The sequence below is a fragment of the Athene cunicularia genome (genome assembly GCF_003259725.1).
Source record: "Athene cunicularia isolate RWA chromosome 5 unlocalized genomic scaffold, athCun1 chr5_part1, whole genome shotgun sequence".
Classification (NCBI taxonomy): domain Eukaryota; kingdom Metazoa; phylum Chordata; class Aves; order Strigiformes; family Strigidae; genus Athene; species Athene cunicularia.
In genome coordinates, this window is record NW_020799101.1 from 32,661,076 (window position 1) to 32,679,312 (window position 18,237).

The 18,237-nt window shown below is 35.0% G+C and overlaps 1 protein-coding gene across 4 annotated transcripts in view; it reads right to left on the reverse strand.

The window, feature by feature from the left end:
• The window catches only part of DPH6 (diphthamine biosynthesis 6), a 211,449-nt gene that overhangs the window by 132,361 nt on the left and 60,851 nt on the right, over positions 1-18,237 (reverse strand). For all 4 annotated transcript variants that reach the window (XM_026849931.1, XM_026849933.1, XM_026849932.1 and 1 more), the window contains exons 6-7: positions 12,085-12,179; positions 3,849-3,936 (exon numbers count right to left, since the gene is read on the reverse strand). In XM_026849931.1, coding sequence (XP_026705732.1) covers positions 3,849-3,936; positions 12,085-12,179 — 183 coding nt within the window. The remainder of the gene's footprint in view (positions 1-3,848; positions 3,937-12,084; positions 12,180-18,237) is intronic.

An 18,237-nucleotide genomic window follows, 5' to 3' on the forward strand; every position in this document is an offset into this window, starting at 1 on the left:
ACAATACACAGACACGTAGGAAAGAAAGTCCTTTACTCTGAAAGACTTTCAATTAAAGTCTCTTCATTGTGAAAAAAGAACAAAAATTTCTCTTTTCTCAGAGAACTGGACTGAATCTGCAAGCAAATGGAGTAGGAAAGAATTTATAAATTTAATTTTATAAATTTTACTTATAAACAGCATTTGCAATTAGTGTACAAAAGAAATTTTGCTGTATTTGTTACAAATTTTTTAAAACATAACTACAAGGGTTATCTATATTCTTATGATGCAGAAGGGAAACTAAAGATTACCTAAAAGTATCAGTCAATGATGACAAAGTATTCAAAAAATGCCACACAAAATGACACCAACAAAAAATATTTTGCAATGTGAAATTCCTTTCTGTTCCCCTTGACATAACTTCCAAAGTCTAATTCTACAGTTTAAGTCCTAAATGGAGATTAACTATAATAATTCAGGCCAGAAGGAACAGGACTGAAAGAGGCTACAAAATTAAATCAAAGCTAACCTGCCGTATCATGCTCCTTTAGTACAAAAGGCATGTAAATACCTCCCAAACACCTTTTCTAACCTTTACAAGTGTTTTTAAAATCATCTCCAAATTGACCTTTCTTTTCCCAGTGTAGAAAGAAAACTACATGACTCCCTCTAATTCTGGACTATCCTTAATTTAAGGGGATGGAGTTTCACGGCTTGTATTTGATGTATGTGTGCTCCCACTCACTGGAAATTGGGGAACAAAATCTTCATTATTAAAAGAGGGAAAGAGCAAATCTTAAAGGTAATAGGTTCACTATCAGAGGTATGTTCACAACAACAGAAGCTCCAATAGCTTTAATTTCTGTTTCTGCTTATTCAAATGCCAACACAACAGAGTAACAGAATAGTATAATGCGGGGAAAATAAAAATATTTTGCAAGTTCACTATGGCATCAAAGTGAAAAAAAATTTTCACAGTTTTTTTTTTCCTAACTGAAAATATTCAAAATTAAATTTGTATTGAATACAAAAGACAATACAATTAATTTGAAGATTCTGGAGTATGCTTCAGAAATTGCCTCCACCTCAACAAAAAACATTCTATACTTTAAATGTACAAAGTGACAGTCTTATTGGTAAAGTAAAATATTAATGAAGGTAGCTATCTGTATATATATAGCACAGTGGTGACCTTGTTTTTCACCATGAAGTAAATAAGGCATTCCTCAATTTTGAGCATTAGTGTTCTATTAGCATTATTATTTAGTCAATGTTTTTGTAAAATGTCTACAACAAAGTTATCTCGAGCTGTGTTTATCAAACTTTTAATAATGTTTTAATAATAAAAATCTTATATTTATTTATCTCTTTAGCCTTTTCTGTATTACTGGTAATGAAAGAAAAGAGGGTGTGTTAAAAAACCCCTTCAATTATTATGCAAAAACACATCTTGAAGTTGCGCAGTAATGTATTAAACCAGAACAGTGAGTAAAATGTTATTTTCCCCCAGGCACAAGAGCTCATTTTGCTGCCAGAAACAATCTAAAACAAATTTCTACGCAGGCTTTGTAGTTAAACATGAAGAGATTTAGCTGAAGAAAATGCATTATAGAGGAGGAAAGACAGCAGAGACTAAGGTACGCTAGCTATAATTGCATAATGATTATAAAAGTAAACTCAAAGAATGTAAAATTAGCACCTGTGGCACATAACAAAGATAAAATGAATATACAATAAAAGTTAAAATATGTATATCAGTTGAAATGATAACAAAACTGATGTCATAATACTTATTAGAATTACACATTCACTGTGCAGTCTATTAATGGTTTCTACAAGTGCTTACACTGTTCACAATGGAATATTTTTTTCCCAATTTTCAGTAATCCCTTGAAAGCCTGAAACTAAAACTAGTTCTCCTTCTAAATAAGTTTTTCTCTGCAGTGATTTGTTATTGTAGGATCGGCTTTTAAGTGCTGAATTACTAACTGATACTTAAATTTTTTTGTAGGGCTTGTAAGCACCGAATAGTGAGAAGCACAGTACTATAGACTTATCAATCTTGAAGGCATCTCTATCTTTATGCAGTTAAGCCATGCTTAGTAACAAGTTATGCTCTGAACGAATAACTTGTTGTCCATATTCATAACTTCTTGAAAACCTAGTTTATTTTACCATGACATTAAATAATTTATAGCCAAAAGATTATAATGCTTTTCCTTATGAGACAACCACTGTCGAAGATAGACTATTTTCCTTTTAACTGTACAAGACATTGGTTTATATGCCAAAATCCAGGGCAAACCTCTGTAAACCTTACCCCTTCGAGAGTGTGACAACTTTGTCTACAATGGATTTGAAATATGATTTACTACAACACTGCTTGAAACTGTGAGGCTTTATCCAAATCTAAAACATCTACATAAGAAGGGGAAAAGAGCTTCTGAACAGATAAAAGTAAAATCTTGATTCTTATATAAAATGCTATGCATTTTAATATGATTTTTTTCCTGATTTATGTAAAGCTTTGTGTTTTTCATTTTCCCTAGCCTGTCATATTGTAGTGATGTATGGTGCATTTTAGCATCAAGTTTGCCATGAGCAATAAAGTCAGTGCCCCCAAAGAAAAATTAATATATTATCACTCTTCCCCACCATGCCCTGCTTCCAAATTTTCCTTTATTCAGCCTATTTGGTTTTGCTTCACATAGTTAGTTGACATCCTTTTCAGTGTCTCCCACACAAATATTTAATGTTTTATTTTTGAAAGAAATCCCAAACTAGAAATTGACAAGATGAAATACAATTTACTTTCCAAGGCAAGAATGAGGCCATCATGGAAGAAAAATGCACAGGTATTTTATCTGTTTGAACAATAAAATTAAAAAAAGGGGGGAAAAGAACACATGATCTATTGAAAGAAATTCAGGAAATGTAGTCACTCAAGAGACATGAAATGTAAAATACCAATATAATAATGTTCTAAAACAATCCCCGAACCTAGAAGAGTTTCAGTGATCTTCAAAGTGTAGAAAGAATTAGGAAGAAAAAGATGGCTGGAAAAGCAGTAGGAAAATCATAAGGCACTCAATTCAACAAAATACTAGCTCTTATAGATGTTCAGGAGGGAAAAAAAATAATTTTACCTGTAAAATCATGAAAATAAAAATAGAGAAGTGATGACAAATACTAAGAAAAATAACTTGTTTTGACCAAAGATAAGATAGCTCTGCTTACAGAAAAGTCTAGAAGAGTTCCTATTCTTGTTCTGCTGTTTCTATGGAATCATAAACTCAAGAGGATGAATCTCAGGAAACTACTAATGATTCCTTTAAGATCTTTGACCAGCACAACCTCCTCTACATCATTTGAAGTCATTCATTAGAGGTATCTTCCAAATGGAAAACACAAAACAAAAACCAGTATGTTTAAAACTCGAGCACTTGTGGGTCCGCGAGTTTTTAAATCATCCTCTTTACCTCAAAAACAGCAAAAAGAGATGCCACCTCCCAGCAAATCAACACTGTTCATACAGTTTTCTAACACAGCTGTGTTCCACAGTGTGGCTAGCTGTACTACACAGGTTACACATGTGCTTGACTCAACCATGCTGGCTGAGCACCTTGAGGTTTCAAGATGAAAAATGCTACACAAATATACTACCTCCGTTCATTCGACACAAGGAAGCATTTGTGTTGAGTTTTTCCTTATGGTAAGTTCTGAAATTCAACTAAATATGTTCATTGTTATTTGAAAGTACACCCACATGAGAATATGTAGGTTCACTCCAAACTCTGACAAAGTAACATAAAAATAGAAAGCATGCATATAGCCTTAAAGGAAGATGACATTTGCAATCTACTTGCCTTATTCTCCAGGTGTAATTTTAAAAAATGAAGGTAGGCCACAGGTGCAAATGCATCAGCTGAATGCACAACCACTTTGGCTTCATCTCTGAAATACAAAATTCTTAGCATGAAATATTAGTATATAATTTTACATATAGACAACATTCAGTCACTATATAACACAGACTCCAAGTTAACTAATTGAAAATCTATTAATTTCATAGTTTTTAAATTAATTAAGAAAAAATAGTTTGCTATATAAAGTTGTACTGACAACAACACACTATCTTCACTATTTTTCAATTTTCAAAAGGAATAAAGTATAATTCCTGTGTGAGCCGGCACAGGTTTACAAAGTGTGAAACACAGGAACAACCACAAAACCACTGCTGAAGCGCAAAGTACATTTATTTTCATTACCTTACCAACTGGGGGATTCCTGAAGCAGCACCCAAACCGAGGCACACAAGTGGGGACACAGACACTGTGGAGCTCAGTCCATGCTAGAGGATCACTGAACCTGCTGGTTTTGCCTGTATTTCAGGGATTCACGCAGGCGTAATTTACCATTGTGCTTTGATCTTTCCCACAGCAAGGCAGGAATCTCAAGCATGTCCAACAGGGTGCCTCTAAGTCTATCACAGGCCTAAGTTATCTAAACACAGATGTTCTACTTGTCCAACACACAAGGCCAAACAACAATTAGTATGATATATGTGTTTTTCGACACCGCAGCTGCAAGTCACTTGAGCATGTTTACAATCCTCCTTGCCAATCTTCCGTTATTTTCCCACACTTCCAGACCAGTATTGAGAGATTCAGTTAGCTGTCATCTATGAAAGTATAAATGACATTATGTTGTACATTATAGAGCCTAATATGTAAAGCAAACTTTTCATTTCATCAACAGGAGATTTTTTAAAAGTCCATTCTTCTTGATGCTCCCTGGTTTAGTTCTTGAAGTATTAACAATACACAATTTTTCACGCTGAGAAACTGACTGATTCGACCATCTTGCATCTGCTATTGAAGACTACTAGACACAACTTTTTAACGCCAAATGTGTTGGTAACAATGATAAACTTCCTGTGTGCTGATTCAAATTAGATAATTTTAGTTTTTCATTTTTACAGACACAATCTGTCACACTTTGATTCACAAGAGGCAATATCTGTTACATCCATCTGCATGGTTTTACTACTTAAGGAAAAGGTAGCTCTAGGAAACAAACATCAGAAGGTGAGAAACTCACAGAAAATGTTAAGAGAAACTCAGATGCAGTACAGGAAAATCTGAAAATTGTTATAAGTAAGGCTAAGGACACACAGATAATTTTCTTGTAACCACAGTGCCCTTGATCCTTTCACAGTATTCAGTAAGATGAGATAGATAGATTTCTAGTAGTGACACATAAAAACCATGCAAACTGGAAACAGTTGAAGACTTGGCCAGATTTCACTGACTTAATCAAAGTGTAAAATTAATGGAAATATCTGTTCTATAAAATGTGTTTGGGGATTTAAAATAACAAAGCTCCTAAGATAATCATCATTACTACAATGCAAAATAATGATAAATATCTTCAACATAAGAAGCTCCACTTCTCTTTTAGTAAACTTTTAAAGTATTTTGATAAATAAGTCTTCAGGTTCATTCCTGAGTTATGAACATGATTCTTTACAATTAAAATATCACTTAGTCCTTTAAGATATCTTAAAGATAGTCCCTTAAGATTAAAATCATTCTTTTCAAAGAATGGTGTCCTTAATTCTAACACAAAGAGGTAGGAAATAACTTTGGATATCTTTAGTAACAAGAATACATAATTAGAAATAATAAAAAACAGACACCAACACTCCAGTAATACCTGATACCTGGGTATCCTCAGTGTCTGGGGATTTTCTCAATAAAAATTTCTTGGTTGTTCAAGTCCTATACAGGGAAGTCTGGTACTTTTCAGTGATGCATTAACTACTTAAAACTAAATTAGCAGAAAAGCTTATATCAGAAAGGAAAAAATCTGTTGAATTTAAAGAATACCTAGTAACTTTAAAATAAATATTTAACTCCAAATAAAAGTAGTCCTACTTGTATCCCTGCATGTTCCAATTCACTAGTAGAGCAAAACAGATGCTAAGCATTGATACCTATGCTAACTGTTCAATAACTTTACAATTTTTGAGTATTTATTTGTTGCTCAAGAAGTATTGTAAATATTAAGAGATCATCCATATTTCTTCTCAGTATGAAGTACATTTCTATGACATACAGCTAACACATAGGTATTTGATTGGGTGGTAATAGATATCTAGTTTAATATGCCACTATTTCTCAGTTGACGGGTCACAATAGGTAAATCATGTGGTGCTTAAAATAGTATTACAACACATATAAAAAGAAAATACTTTTTCTGAAGTACTTAAAAAGAAAATCTTTTTCTTAAGTACTTAATTTGCTGTTAGCCTCTCCAAACATACATTCTTGCTCTAAATGATAAAATTTAATCTTGTTCAATAGTAAATGTAATGAACAGGTAGAAAGCAGAACAGTTTTGTTTGTGTACAATGATGAGTCACTAATTAAAAGGAAGTCCTGAATTTACATGTCATGGCCACCTTAGGAATAGTAAAAGAAAACCCAAACTACATGAGAAAGCAGAGATTCTAATGAAAAACAGGGATTTGAGACATCCCGATAATTATATAAAAGCCATTTCACACTGGAAGTCTGAATTTCGAGTAGGAACATGACTAAGTAAGGTGATTAATGTTTGATTATGATGGAAACACAGGAATTTTGTTGAGGAACATTTTCAGAACACTTTGGAAAACAATGAAGAATAGTTGAAAAACTTCCTGATAATCTGGTTTTTGCAATCATAATCATTTGATCTCTCAAGTTTCCTTGAAGACCTAGGAAATACCTAATCATTTTTAAATACTATGTAAAATTTTCACAGGACTAATATGACAAGTTAAAGCAAGTCTGAGAGTATAATCAGTGATTATTTTTTCATGTTTACAGATTTTTTTTTAAGTCCAAACCTAGAATTACAAATCTAAACACAGAGCTCATGGTAAGGTATACAAATGCAAAATTACACTTCCCAAATATTTCAAATATGTCAATTTACTCCAAATAAAAAAATCAAACTATTCTGTGTTCCATAAACACAAATGGGCCTTTATCATAAGAGTAGATATTAGATGGCATTCTCATAGATGAGAAATATATCTTTATGATTTGAAGAGGTGTCAATCAATTACACTTTAAATACCAGCGTAAGAATGAAAATAAATGCTTGGTACCTCTTAAATACTGAGCATCAAAAAGATGACAACCAGATTACAATAGTCTATCTGGGAAAAACAGATAAAACCTCATCTGACTCTTGGTTGAATATTCTGACTGTAAGATCTTACTTCCACTGTTAAATCTTGTTTAATTTCAAATATTTCACTCAATCTGCCATGCTTCCTTCGTGAGTCATATTTTTTTAATGAAGGTTAAGAAGAATGGCAAGAATTCAATTTAATATTCAAAAGCAAAATTAAAAATATAGCCTTACATTAAAGAGTCTCCCCTTTCTCCATAGTAAGTAACACATCAAGGACACATTTTTCTTTTCCTGAACTGGCAGATTTCCTTCTTTTTCAAATGATATACTGTAGAAACCTATTTTGTCCCAAGTTTCACATGATAAAACCACTGACCAATGAAAACAGTACCTGAAAGTAGTGTTATAAATGGCAGGCGTGTAAGATTTTGTCCTGTTGTATCGGGTTTAACATGGCAAGGCTTTGGTATTAGGAGGTGGTCTGCAGGGATGGCCTCTATGAGAGGAAACCAGGGCCTGCTGAGCCTATCAACAACACTGGTTATGCCTCTGATAATGTATTTTAAAAGGGGTAAAAATGCTGTGCAGCATCTGTGACGGAGTGACAAAAACGTGAGGAAAACAGCCATGAACTCACCAAGGTCAGGGAAGGAGTAGGAGGAGGTGCTCCAAGTGCCAGAGCAGAGGCTCCATGCAGCCTGTGGAAATGACCATGGTGAAGCAGGTTGTTGCCCTGCAGTCCATGGAGGACCACATCAGAGCAGATATACACACAGCAGCCTGTGGAAAACTCCATGCTGGAGGAGGCTCCTGGCAGGAACTACAGCCAGCAGAGAGGAGACTATGCAGGAGCAAGTTTTCTGACAGGAACCATGGCCCATGGAGGATCCATGCTGGAGCACTCTGTTCCTGAAGGACTGTACCCCATGGAAAGGACCCACAGTGGAGCAGTTCTTGAAAAAATGCCCCATGGGAAAGACCCACACTGGAGCAGTTCATGAAGGACTGTATCCCATGGAATAGACCGAGGCTGGAGAAGGGTAAAAGTGTGAAAAGAAGGGAATATCAGAGACACAGTATTATGAACTGACTGCAACGCTCAATCCCCATCCTCTTGCACTGCTCAGTGGGGAGGATGTAGAAGAGTCAGGAACAAAGGAGTGAAGTTAAGCCTGGGAAGAATGACGTGGGGAGAGCAGGTGTGTTTAGTTTTGTCTTTTTTTGCTCACTACTCTATTTTTTTAAATTGTCAATAAATTAAATTAATTTTCCCTAAGTTGAGTCTGGTTTGCCCATGACAGTAACTGGTAAGCCATCACCCTGCTATCTTGACCTGCAAGCTTCTTCATTTTATTTTCTCCCTGTCTTACTGAGGAGGGGGCGTAAAAGTAGCTTGGTGGCAACCTGTCAGCCAGCCAAGGTTAATTCATCACACCTGCTTTGGAGGCAAAAGTAATCGTCAACGTCTTCCTCAGAAGCTTTCTCTAGGAAGATTCTTGGAGGATCTCAGCAATTTAGGGACCTTGAGAATCCTGACAAGTTTTAACCTCTAAACTGTAATTCTTACAACTCTGTTTAAGCTTCAAAAATGATATCAGGATGTATATCAGAACCACGGCTATCTAAACATTTGGAAACTACAGTAGCATAGTTAACAACATGACTACAAAGTCCGTTTAGATTCAGTGTATATGAAAATCAAGAATGAAAAGCAGAAACTAAACTTGTAACTTATTCAATGGCAAAGAAACTATAAAATATTTTTCTTTAGAAGTTCATAAAGTAATAAGATTTCACATGAATGGTTTCTCAAAAGGCATATCTTTAGATATGAATAATGTAAGAGCTAAGCAGGACTAATCACGCCACAGACACACAGTGCCAGTGTAGCTATTCAGTTTCCATTATGGAAATGTGTATGTAGAACCAGTTGAGCAACTGTTTAACTGTCTGCTGTGCCATATATTTATTATTAAATACCCATTGATTTATATATTTGTCTTTTCCTGTATTTTTGTGCATTTACTGTTAACTTTTATTATTATTTGGAGTGTTGCCAATAGAAATAGACAAGTCAGTCAGTCCACCTCTGGTTTAGCTTTTCCTAGTTGCTTGAATCGTCGTTAAACCACTGATAGCCAGAAATATATTTAGAATATATTGTTAGATATTACTACTTAAACAGGTATTTGGTTGATCTCAAAACAAGAGCACAATGTACCTTCCTAAAAGTGTTCCACAAATTCCATGGAAAAAAAAAAAATCTCCACACTACACCAACCAAGAATTTCTCATGAGATTTTACAGTCTTCTCCAATCTGTTGTATCTATGAAAAGAGAGCTTTGGAAAGGAGCACTGGGAAATTCTGCATCCAATTCTAATAAACTCTCAGATTTAATTTGTAACATAAGAAGCCTCAAAATAAATATAAAAGTTGTAAGTAATCAGCCAAACACATTTAAGTGAAAAACCTCATACAAGCACAGTTAATGTCTCAGTTAAAATCTAGCTGTTCTTCTTCTGAAGTACACTTCTTGTTGCAAGTGTTGCTGAGTGCTTCAATGCTCTGCAAACTGAGAGAAAAGACATATCACATCAGGAGAGATGCTGGAGCTGAGTAAGGCAGCCTGATCTGCTCCCCATGTAACAACCAGCACAACTAAGAAAAGGCGACAGATGACAGTGGTAGGTGACTCCCTTCTGAGAGGTACAGAGGCACCCATCTGTTGACCTGATGCACTCCGGAGAGGTGTGCTGCTTACGAGGGGCTCCTATCAGGGGTGTCACTGAAAGACTACCAAGACTCGTACAGCCAACTGACTATCATCTGCTGCTGTTGTTCCATGTGACACCAGTGATCCAGCCAGGAGCAGTCTGAGGAGTATCAAGAAAGATTACAGAGCCCTGGGAGTGGCAGTAAGGGACTCTGGAGTGCAGGTATTTTTTTCATCGATCCTCCCGGTCAAAGGGAAGGGATTTGAAAAGGCCAGTTGGATTTGGCAGATCAACAATTGGTTATGGGACTGATGCCACAGCCAGAAGTTCAGCTACTTAGACCATGGAACTCGCTTCAAGAAACCTGGTCTACTGAGGGCTGATGGGGTCCATCTGTCAGAGAAGGGGAAGAGCATCTTTGGACACAGGCTTGCCAAACTGGTGAAGAGTATGTGGGGTAACAGTTTAAACTAAAGAAGGTAGATTTAGATTAGATATAAGGAAGAAATTCTTTACTGTGAGGCACTGGCACTGGCACAGGTTGCCCAGAGAAGCTGTGGCTGCCCCCTCCCTGGCAGTGATCAAGGCCAGGTTGGACGGGGCTGTGAGCAACCTGGGCTAGGGGAAGGTGTCCCTGCCCATGGCAGGGGGTTGGAACTAGGTGATCTTTAAGGTCCCTTCCAACCCAAACCAGTCTATGATTCTACGAATGTAAATGGTGAATAGGCCACATAGCTGGCAATGGGTAGTATTACTGTAAATGACAAAGATTCACAAAATTCTGCCTCTGACATCTACTGGAATTGGTAATAATTTGTCAGTTTAATAGAAATCATATCAGACTGTAAATGCAAAAATGAATTGTGCTCTGGCACTGATTTCACAGTATTTTCCTTTTTGCTAGAAGAGACTGAACTTATTCTATCTAAGGGCATATTGAGGAGTTTTACATTTTGTCCCCGAGTTTATTTGTCATCATACACATTTTATTCTAACTTCCTACTTAACTATCCAACTTCCACTAGTCAACAGGTTGGCTCACAACCTATGGCGTCTACCTAGCACTTGGTTCCCCTCAGAGAATCTTCTCCAAGAGTCTCACTTCTTGGCCCATACATAGATAATTCCAACCATGAACTTAAATCCAGTTTAAAGATTCTACACTGTTATTTTCAGAATTTTCTTCTTACTAAAGAATTCCACAGTTTTTCTGCATGGAGTTATCTCCAGATCCAAATTACTTAGTTTTTTAAATCACTGCAGAAGACATATCTTCCAGTCAACCAAGGGTTCAGCAGACATCTGCCAGAGTAGTTACTATCCCTCTTACCAGTTTATCTATTGTTCTTCTTCTCCCAAATGTCACACAATGAAACAGATTTAACAGCTCTTGGTTCTCTGTTCCTTATACAGACAGTTCTCAGTCTCACAGAAAAATAAAACACACAGAGTTTCACCATGAAAACCTTAATCATGTCTATGTGCTCCATAATCCTGACCTTCTCTAAGATGACTGAGTATCACCAATACATGATTACTGGTCTGTTTACTTGGCTAAGAAAAGGAACAGCAGTCAAAACATCTCACTCAAAGCAAGCGGGCTTAGCTATTTAACAGACTAATAAGAAACTAGGAGCAAGACACAAATATTTTCCGTATCTCACTACCCAGATTTTAGCAATTTATGTCAAAGGAATAAACTACTCAGTAAATGAGATGGATTCATGCAAAGTTTGTATTTAAAATATCCTCTAATAATTGAAGAAAAATATTTATTGTTATCATTCTAAGCTGCTAAACTTAAAACACACACACACACACACACACAGAGTTAATGGAACCCACAGGCTACTGATGTGGCAGTTTATCAAATGTAGCTGTAATGAAAGATAAATATTACAGGCAATTCGCACTTCATGAAAGGATAAAAGTGTCAGTGTGTAGGTACCAGTTTTACTGCAGGCTATAATCAGCAAGTAAACGAAAGTGCAAATGTCTAAAAAGTTTATAGCCCTCTATGAAGGCCTCGTCTTGTCAGGTATTGATTTAGGTTTTCAGAGGACTTTGCCAGTGTTAAACAAAGTGAGTGTTTGTGAACTTAGAGGACATGTTTTAGCTCTGCCAACAAAAGTTGCCTCAAGCTAAATGTGAATATGTTCTCATTGCTTTAATATAAGAAAATGGAAGAAACTGTTCCTTACACAACTATTTTCTTCTTAAATAGAGGGCAGTCCAGAGTGAATGTTTCATATTCTCCACCTTCTCCGCAAACATGGACTCCATATTTCTCAGAAAGCTAATACAAAAGGGAAATTAAAATATGTAAGTATTACATTAAAGCAGTCTGTTAAATATATTTTGGTGAAAATTTCAGTGTGCACTTTCTAAAAGACTACCCATTACAAGGCTGAAAAAAGCCAAATATCATACAGAGGGTTCTTGATTTCTTTGTAGGTGCATTAGAATGATCTAAAAATTATCAGTGTTTTATATTTTAAGTAGAACTGGCACTGTAAATTCAGATAAATGAATTAATTCCTAGTCCTTTTTCCTCAATGACCATGAAAGGCTGTTCAGACTCTTGTATCTCTCTTTCTTTAGCACAGATAGTTCACTTTTGTGAGAAATTTGTACTGTAAATCAACACAAGAAGTAGCACTTTACACAGAAGTACACAATTAATACATTTTTTGGCAATGAATTCAATAACTTCATTCTATACTTTGGTAAATATCTACTATTTAAAAAAAAATTCTAACAAATAGAACCAATACGAGTTTTCTAAGTGAAAAGCAAAAAGCTAAAGCAAGATCCAAAGAGGTAGCAATGTGATGTTTCCTTTATAATTTGTACTGAATATACTTTCTAAATCAATGTATACATTTATGAATATTCCTGAAGTTCTGGATATCCCACTAAAACACATAACTACATAAACCAATACATTCAAAATAAGAGACATGACGATCTTAATTCCCTGCTTTATAAACAAGCAGCTGTGGAGCAGGAACCAAAGTTCGTTTGCTGGAAGAAGTGCACAACTGCTGAATAGTTGACTGCAATTCTGTAGTAATGTAATGCACTGATAGGTAGTAATCAAGCACCTGTACCATGCCCGCGCATGGGGACATGCTCCCTTTTTCTGCAGGAGAAATTCACCTCCTCATCAGCAGATTACACCACTTTCTAAAGTGTCCCAGCACTAGCTATTTCGAGTAAAGTCCTGCCCTGTTTTGTTCACATTAAGCAAGCATTAACATTCTTAAAGTAGTTCACGAGAAGCTGAACTGCAGTCCTCAACTCCATTGCAAACACCAATGTTACAAATGGGAGTATTTATTTAACCTCTTTATACTTTTCCTTAGAGGAACAGATGCCCACCCATGATGCTTCTGCAAAGTAACAACTCAGTTCTCTACAACATGTAGGAGATGGTTAGAAAAAGTTTGTCTGGGGGCTAGAAAATAATTCCAAATCTGTTGTTTGTCTATTTTTAGGCAAGCATGAGACTGGGTTATTTATACAGTTACCAGAATATTTGTGTAGCAACTCTATTTGATATATTTAAATGATACTGTATTTTTATTGCTGAAGCTTGTGTTACTTTACAGTTCTCTTTCAAAGTTTTCTATTTAAAATCTTCAAAGAGTGTTTACAACTTCAGTCATCACCTTAGCTAAAAATAAAATAAAATTCAAAATTAGGTGTGAAAGAAGAAAATTAAATACATGGAACTTGAATGTTTTCATAAAATCAAAGGCCACATTTTAGATTTAAAATTCAGTTAGTTAACAAAAGGCCTGAATCTTATTCAGCCTTTGTTTTGGAGAAAAGTATAAATGCTCTGAGAAAGCAATACCTTGGTAATACTGTATGTGACTGTTTAGTTGTCTGGTGGCATAAAATCTAAATCTCTTTTGGAATATATATTAAATACATTTTCAGTGTCTTGCTATGAGAGGTATTTTTCATTTTTCCTTTCACATTTTCTTTTAAAGAAAAGGAGCAGAAGAAAAACTTTAATCAAGTGCTCGTTAGATAAAAAAGAATCTGTCAATAATGGCAACAAGGTTTCTATAGGACAAATACATGAAGAATAATTAATATTGATGCAACAAGAATGAACAACCTACAAAACAGTTAATCAAAAACTTTTATTCTTCCTCTCGTAGTTTCCGCTGAAAAAAACCCTAAACAAAACTATTAAAAAAAAGAGAGAAAAACATAAAAGATATTACTAAGTATAACCTTTCCATATAATGAATATAGTGAATATAAGGAGTGACTGTTTACAAGTCACTTTCAAAACTGGTAGCTCTGCTAGGCACGTCAGTGCCTAGAGTAACTATTGGCAATTAACACTGAATACTCAAAGACATGGGACTTTTAGAATGATCTAAAAGACATGGGACTATTTCCTTTTTTTGTTGTAGGAAATCCTAATTTTCAATGTCACTGGCTTCCAGAATTTTTGGTTCCCATGACTGTCAACAAGAACTGCGGATATTCAGTAGATCATAGAACAGATTCTTAATGTTCATTTAACAACATGAGCAATATTTTTCAAAATGTCATCAATGACATCAGAACTTTGCCTTTCAGTCATTTAGAATATTAACATTTTTGAAGAGCAATTATTTTGTTTTGAAAGTTGGATGTTATATTCATAACAATACAACAGATGAGACTAATCTAAATTTTGATTGCTAAATCTGCCTTCTAGTTCAGAGGAGCCAGAAAATAGCAGATTTACAAATTACACTTAATTAAAAATGCAAATCCAATGCAAAATCTGAATGAAATATACAACGAAAATGTCTTCCAGACTACACAAAATTAATCTCTACTCAAATACACAAGACACAAGGTATATAAACGATCAGCCCAAATATTACCCAAAGAAGAGTCTCTGCCTACCTTAAGAATTAAACACAAGGTTTAAAGCTGACTTTCTCATTTAAGTTTAGTAAATAAAGATAAAAGATATGAATTCAAGTGCTACTTATTTCAAGTGAAGACTGATCAAAGACAGAAATTGTAGCACTTAGTAAATTCTAATTACCAAAATGCTCTTTACAGAAGTAGTACTCATCAACTTCTAAGGCAAACATACAAATGACTAAACATTTTCTTACTGTCTACTAGCAGAGACAGAAGTACAGACAAATATAACCATAATATGCATTTACCATTCAATTAATAAATTCTAAGGAGAGTGTGAGCAGCCCCTCAGATTTGGCAAGTTGCCAACAAATTCTTTAGATTAAAAAGTTAGGGCTCCTGGTATATAGGAGATAGTGGGAAATGAGAGCAATTTAATAATTTAGCAATTTATGTAGTAACCATTCATCAATAATTAATCAAAGACCTATCATTTAGACAAACGCAATTAATTCAAAACTTTCTTTGCCACAATGCCAATATCCTGAGACAGTAAAAATCACCCCTGATAAAAGTATGAGTTGCAGATCATCATCATAGTCATAAGTTCAACCTTCTGTGTGTAAAGTCAGAAAAAAAATTGCAAAATTAAGTCAAAGTCTTTTCCACTTAATACTTCTCAATTTGTCTACTGCTACAGCAGCAAAACCGCCTCACCTTTATATAAGTAATTATTAGAATTCCTATTGTACACTAAACTGAGGTAAATCAGAAGACTGAAAATTTAGGAGACAATATATTTTTCCAAAGTTAAATAATACAGTAGATGAAGTGTTGTGGATTTGTGTCTTGGGTTTTTTTTCCCAATTTACATTGGCACACCTCTTATAATGCCTCAACAAGGTATTTTTTTAAAAACAAAAATTATGAATTCATGCTTATTTCTTGAATGTCCAAAAGATAGGCACACTACAGTAATACAAGCTGATTTTCCAAGGAAAATGTTTTGAAATTTGAAATTACTGGTTAGATAATACAATACAAATCAAAGACATAAGAGTATATAAAGCTGTGGTACTTTTGGGGATATGCAATCTTAAAAATTAATTTATTATGGTGTTTTCTTTGGTATGGTCAAAATATTGTGTTTTATTTTATCTCTCCTCCTTAATGAAAACTGTGAATTCCTTGCTCTCACATTCTGTCTACCAGAACTTCTGATTCTGAAGACTTCATTAGTTTACAAAAGAGTATTTTTCACACTATAAACCTAAGTATTTCTCTTCAGTTTATAGTTAATGATTTGGTTTTATTAGGCCTTAAAGCCAACTAAGTATCCAGTAAAAACAATTTATTTGTACTGACTTTGTCTTTCATACCTACATATGCACAAGAAACAGCTACATGAACAAATAATCAGTTGTGCAGTCTCCCCTACAATGGCCTGACAACCAGTTCCAAGTAGGGTCAGAATGCCCTACTAGTTCTACACCTTAAGCTATGCAGTCATTGCTCTGTTTATTGCTGTATCAATAAAAGATAAAACCTGTAAACGTGGGTTTCGAGAAGTATTAAACCATGACAGTAAGAATTTCAGTGAAACCAAGTAAGAATCAGAAACATCAGGAAGAATATATTTAATTGTTCAAAATACCAGGTATTTTGGATCTTAGTTTATTATTTTCTTTTTAAAATGAATGATGGTGAAATTAAATGGAGAAGAATATTTCTTAAGCCTTATTTTAATTATACCTTATTAACATAACTAAAATTGCAATACTTGCTGCTACAGTTTTAAAGAATGTCAAAACCACTGATTCAACTGAGTTGAGTAGCTAACTACCCTTCTTCAGCCCCACTGAAGTTGCAACCTGAATTTTGATAACAGCAGCTTTCTGCAAACGCAAGGACTGTACTTTCTTCCTTTTGGTTTAGTTAACTAGCCTCACATAAATATTAATTCATCCAAATGTGACTGACCGGTATGGAACTGATAATATAGTAAAGTTGATGCTTCTGTTAAATCTGTTCCACAGTAAATTGTTCATTGTTTCATGATTATAAAATTTTATCCTTCCCTAGCTGTCACTTACAAAGATTCTAAAGAAACAGCTCTGACAAGCAGAAACATTGCTTAAGTGATCTGAAGCACCAAACTGGGGGAGAAGCACTTAAATGTTTATCGTACTCTTAAAATATGTATTATTTAGTTGTGACTCCAAAGATCTTCCGAATAATCTTTCTCGGAATTCATCAGTCAGTAGATGATACATGAAGAACGTGACTTCACATGTCACATGTCACATGTCACAATCTTCTTTTCCGTAGTAATGTTACTCTCGCACGATACAGCATGCCAGCATCAAAGCAGGCATATGACGCAAACATAGAGTGCAACAAAGGCTCCGGTCCAGTGTGCTCACACAGTGCAATGCCAACTGAGCAGTCAAACTCCTGGAAGGAGTCTAACCACATTCACTAGTGCTGAACTTGTGGACTCTGGTTTTCAGTGGTTTATTATCCAGGCCAAACAGTCATGTTAATGAAATTTGAGGTGAGCTCAGTGTTCAATCATATTATATTACCTAATCCAAAAACTGGAAGTGGTGGACCTATTCCCTCTTCCTTCATTTTCCCGTAGAAATCCAATCTATACTTTTCATAAAGGATAAATCCACTCCCTCTTCTAACTATTTGTGGATCTTACAGATATCCCTAGATTTCACAACTATTGTTTTAAGTCTACCTTTATTATCACTCCATGAAATAAAACATCTGCTAATGATAATATATGAACAAATATTTTATATATAGTTAATGTACTTATTTTTCTGTACTCCTGCTGTATGTCTCTGCCACTACTTTTTTACCCATACTACAAGTATTTAGGAAAATATTTATTTCCCTACTTTTCTTCCTTTCTTCTCTTTTTCTAGAACAGGATAAAACACCTCTCCTTGCCTTCCTCTGGTATTCTTGAATCTTTCCTGTAGTTGAGATGATGTACAGATATAAGTGAAGCAACCACCCCTACTAGAAGAGATAATGAAGGGGATTTTTACATTATATAGTGGGAGGGGGGCAGGGTGGAAGGTTTCTGGGTAGATTTTCCAGCTCTGAAGCAGAAGCAACAAACTTCAGGCTAAGAACAGGCAAACAATGATCTCTTCAAGTAAGACTATTTGAATGTTATGGACCTTCATGCTGCTTCTTCAGCGTTGCCATGTACCAACTATCTATCCTCGTCTCCAGCCATATGAATGGAATAAAGTTAAACTTGAGATACAATTCCTATTAAACTCTGCTATCTTTCAGCAGTAAAAGAGATTTTTAAATTTTTCTCCTTACTTTTTTCTTCTCTTCAGTAAGTTTGTCATGCCCTTAACTGTTCCAGAAAAACTGCTTACGAAGCCAGGCTGAACAGTAACTACCTAGTTTAACAACAAAAAATATTTTGGGGGGATTGTTTTGTA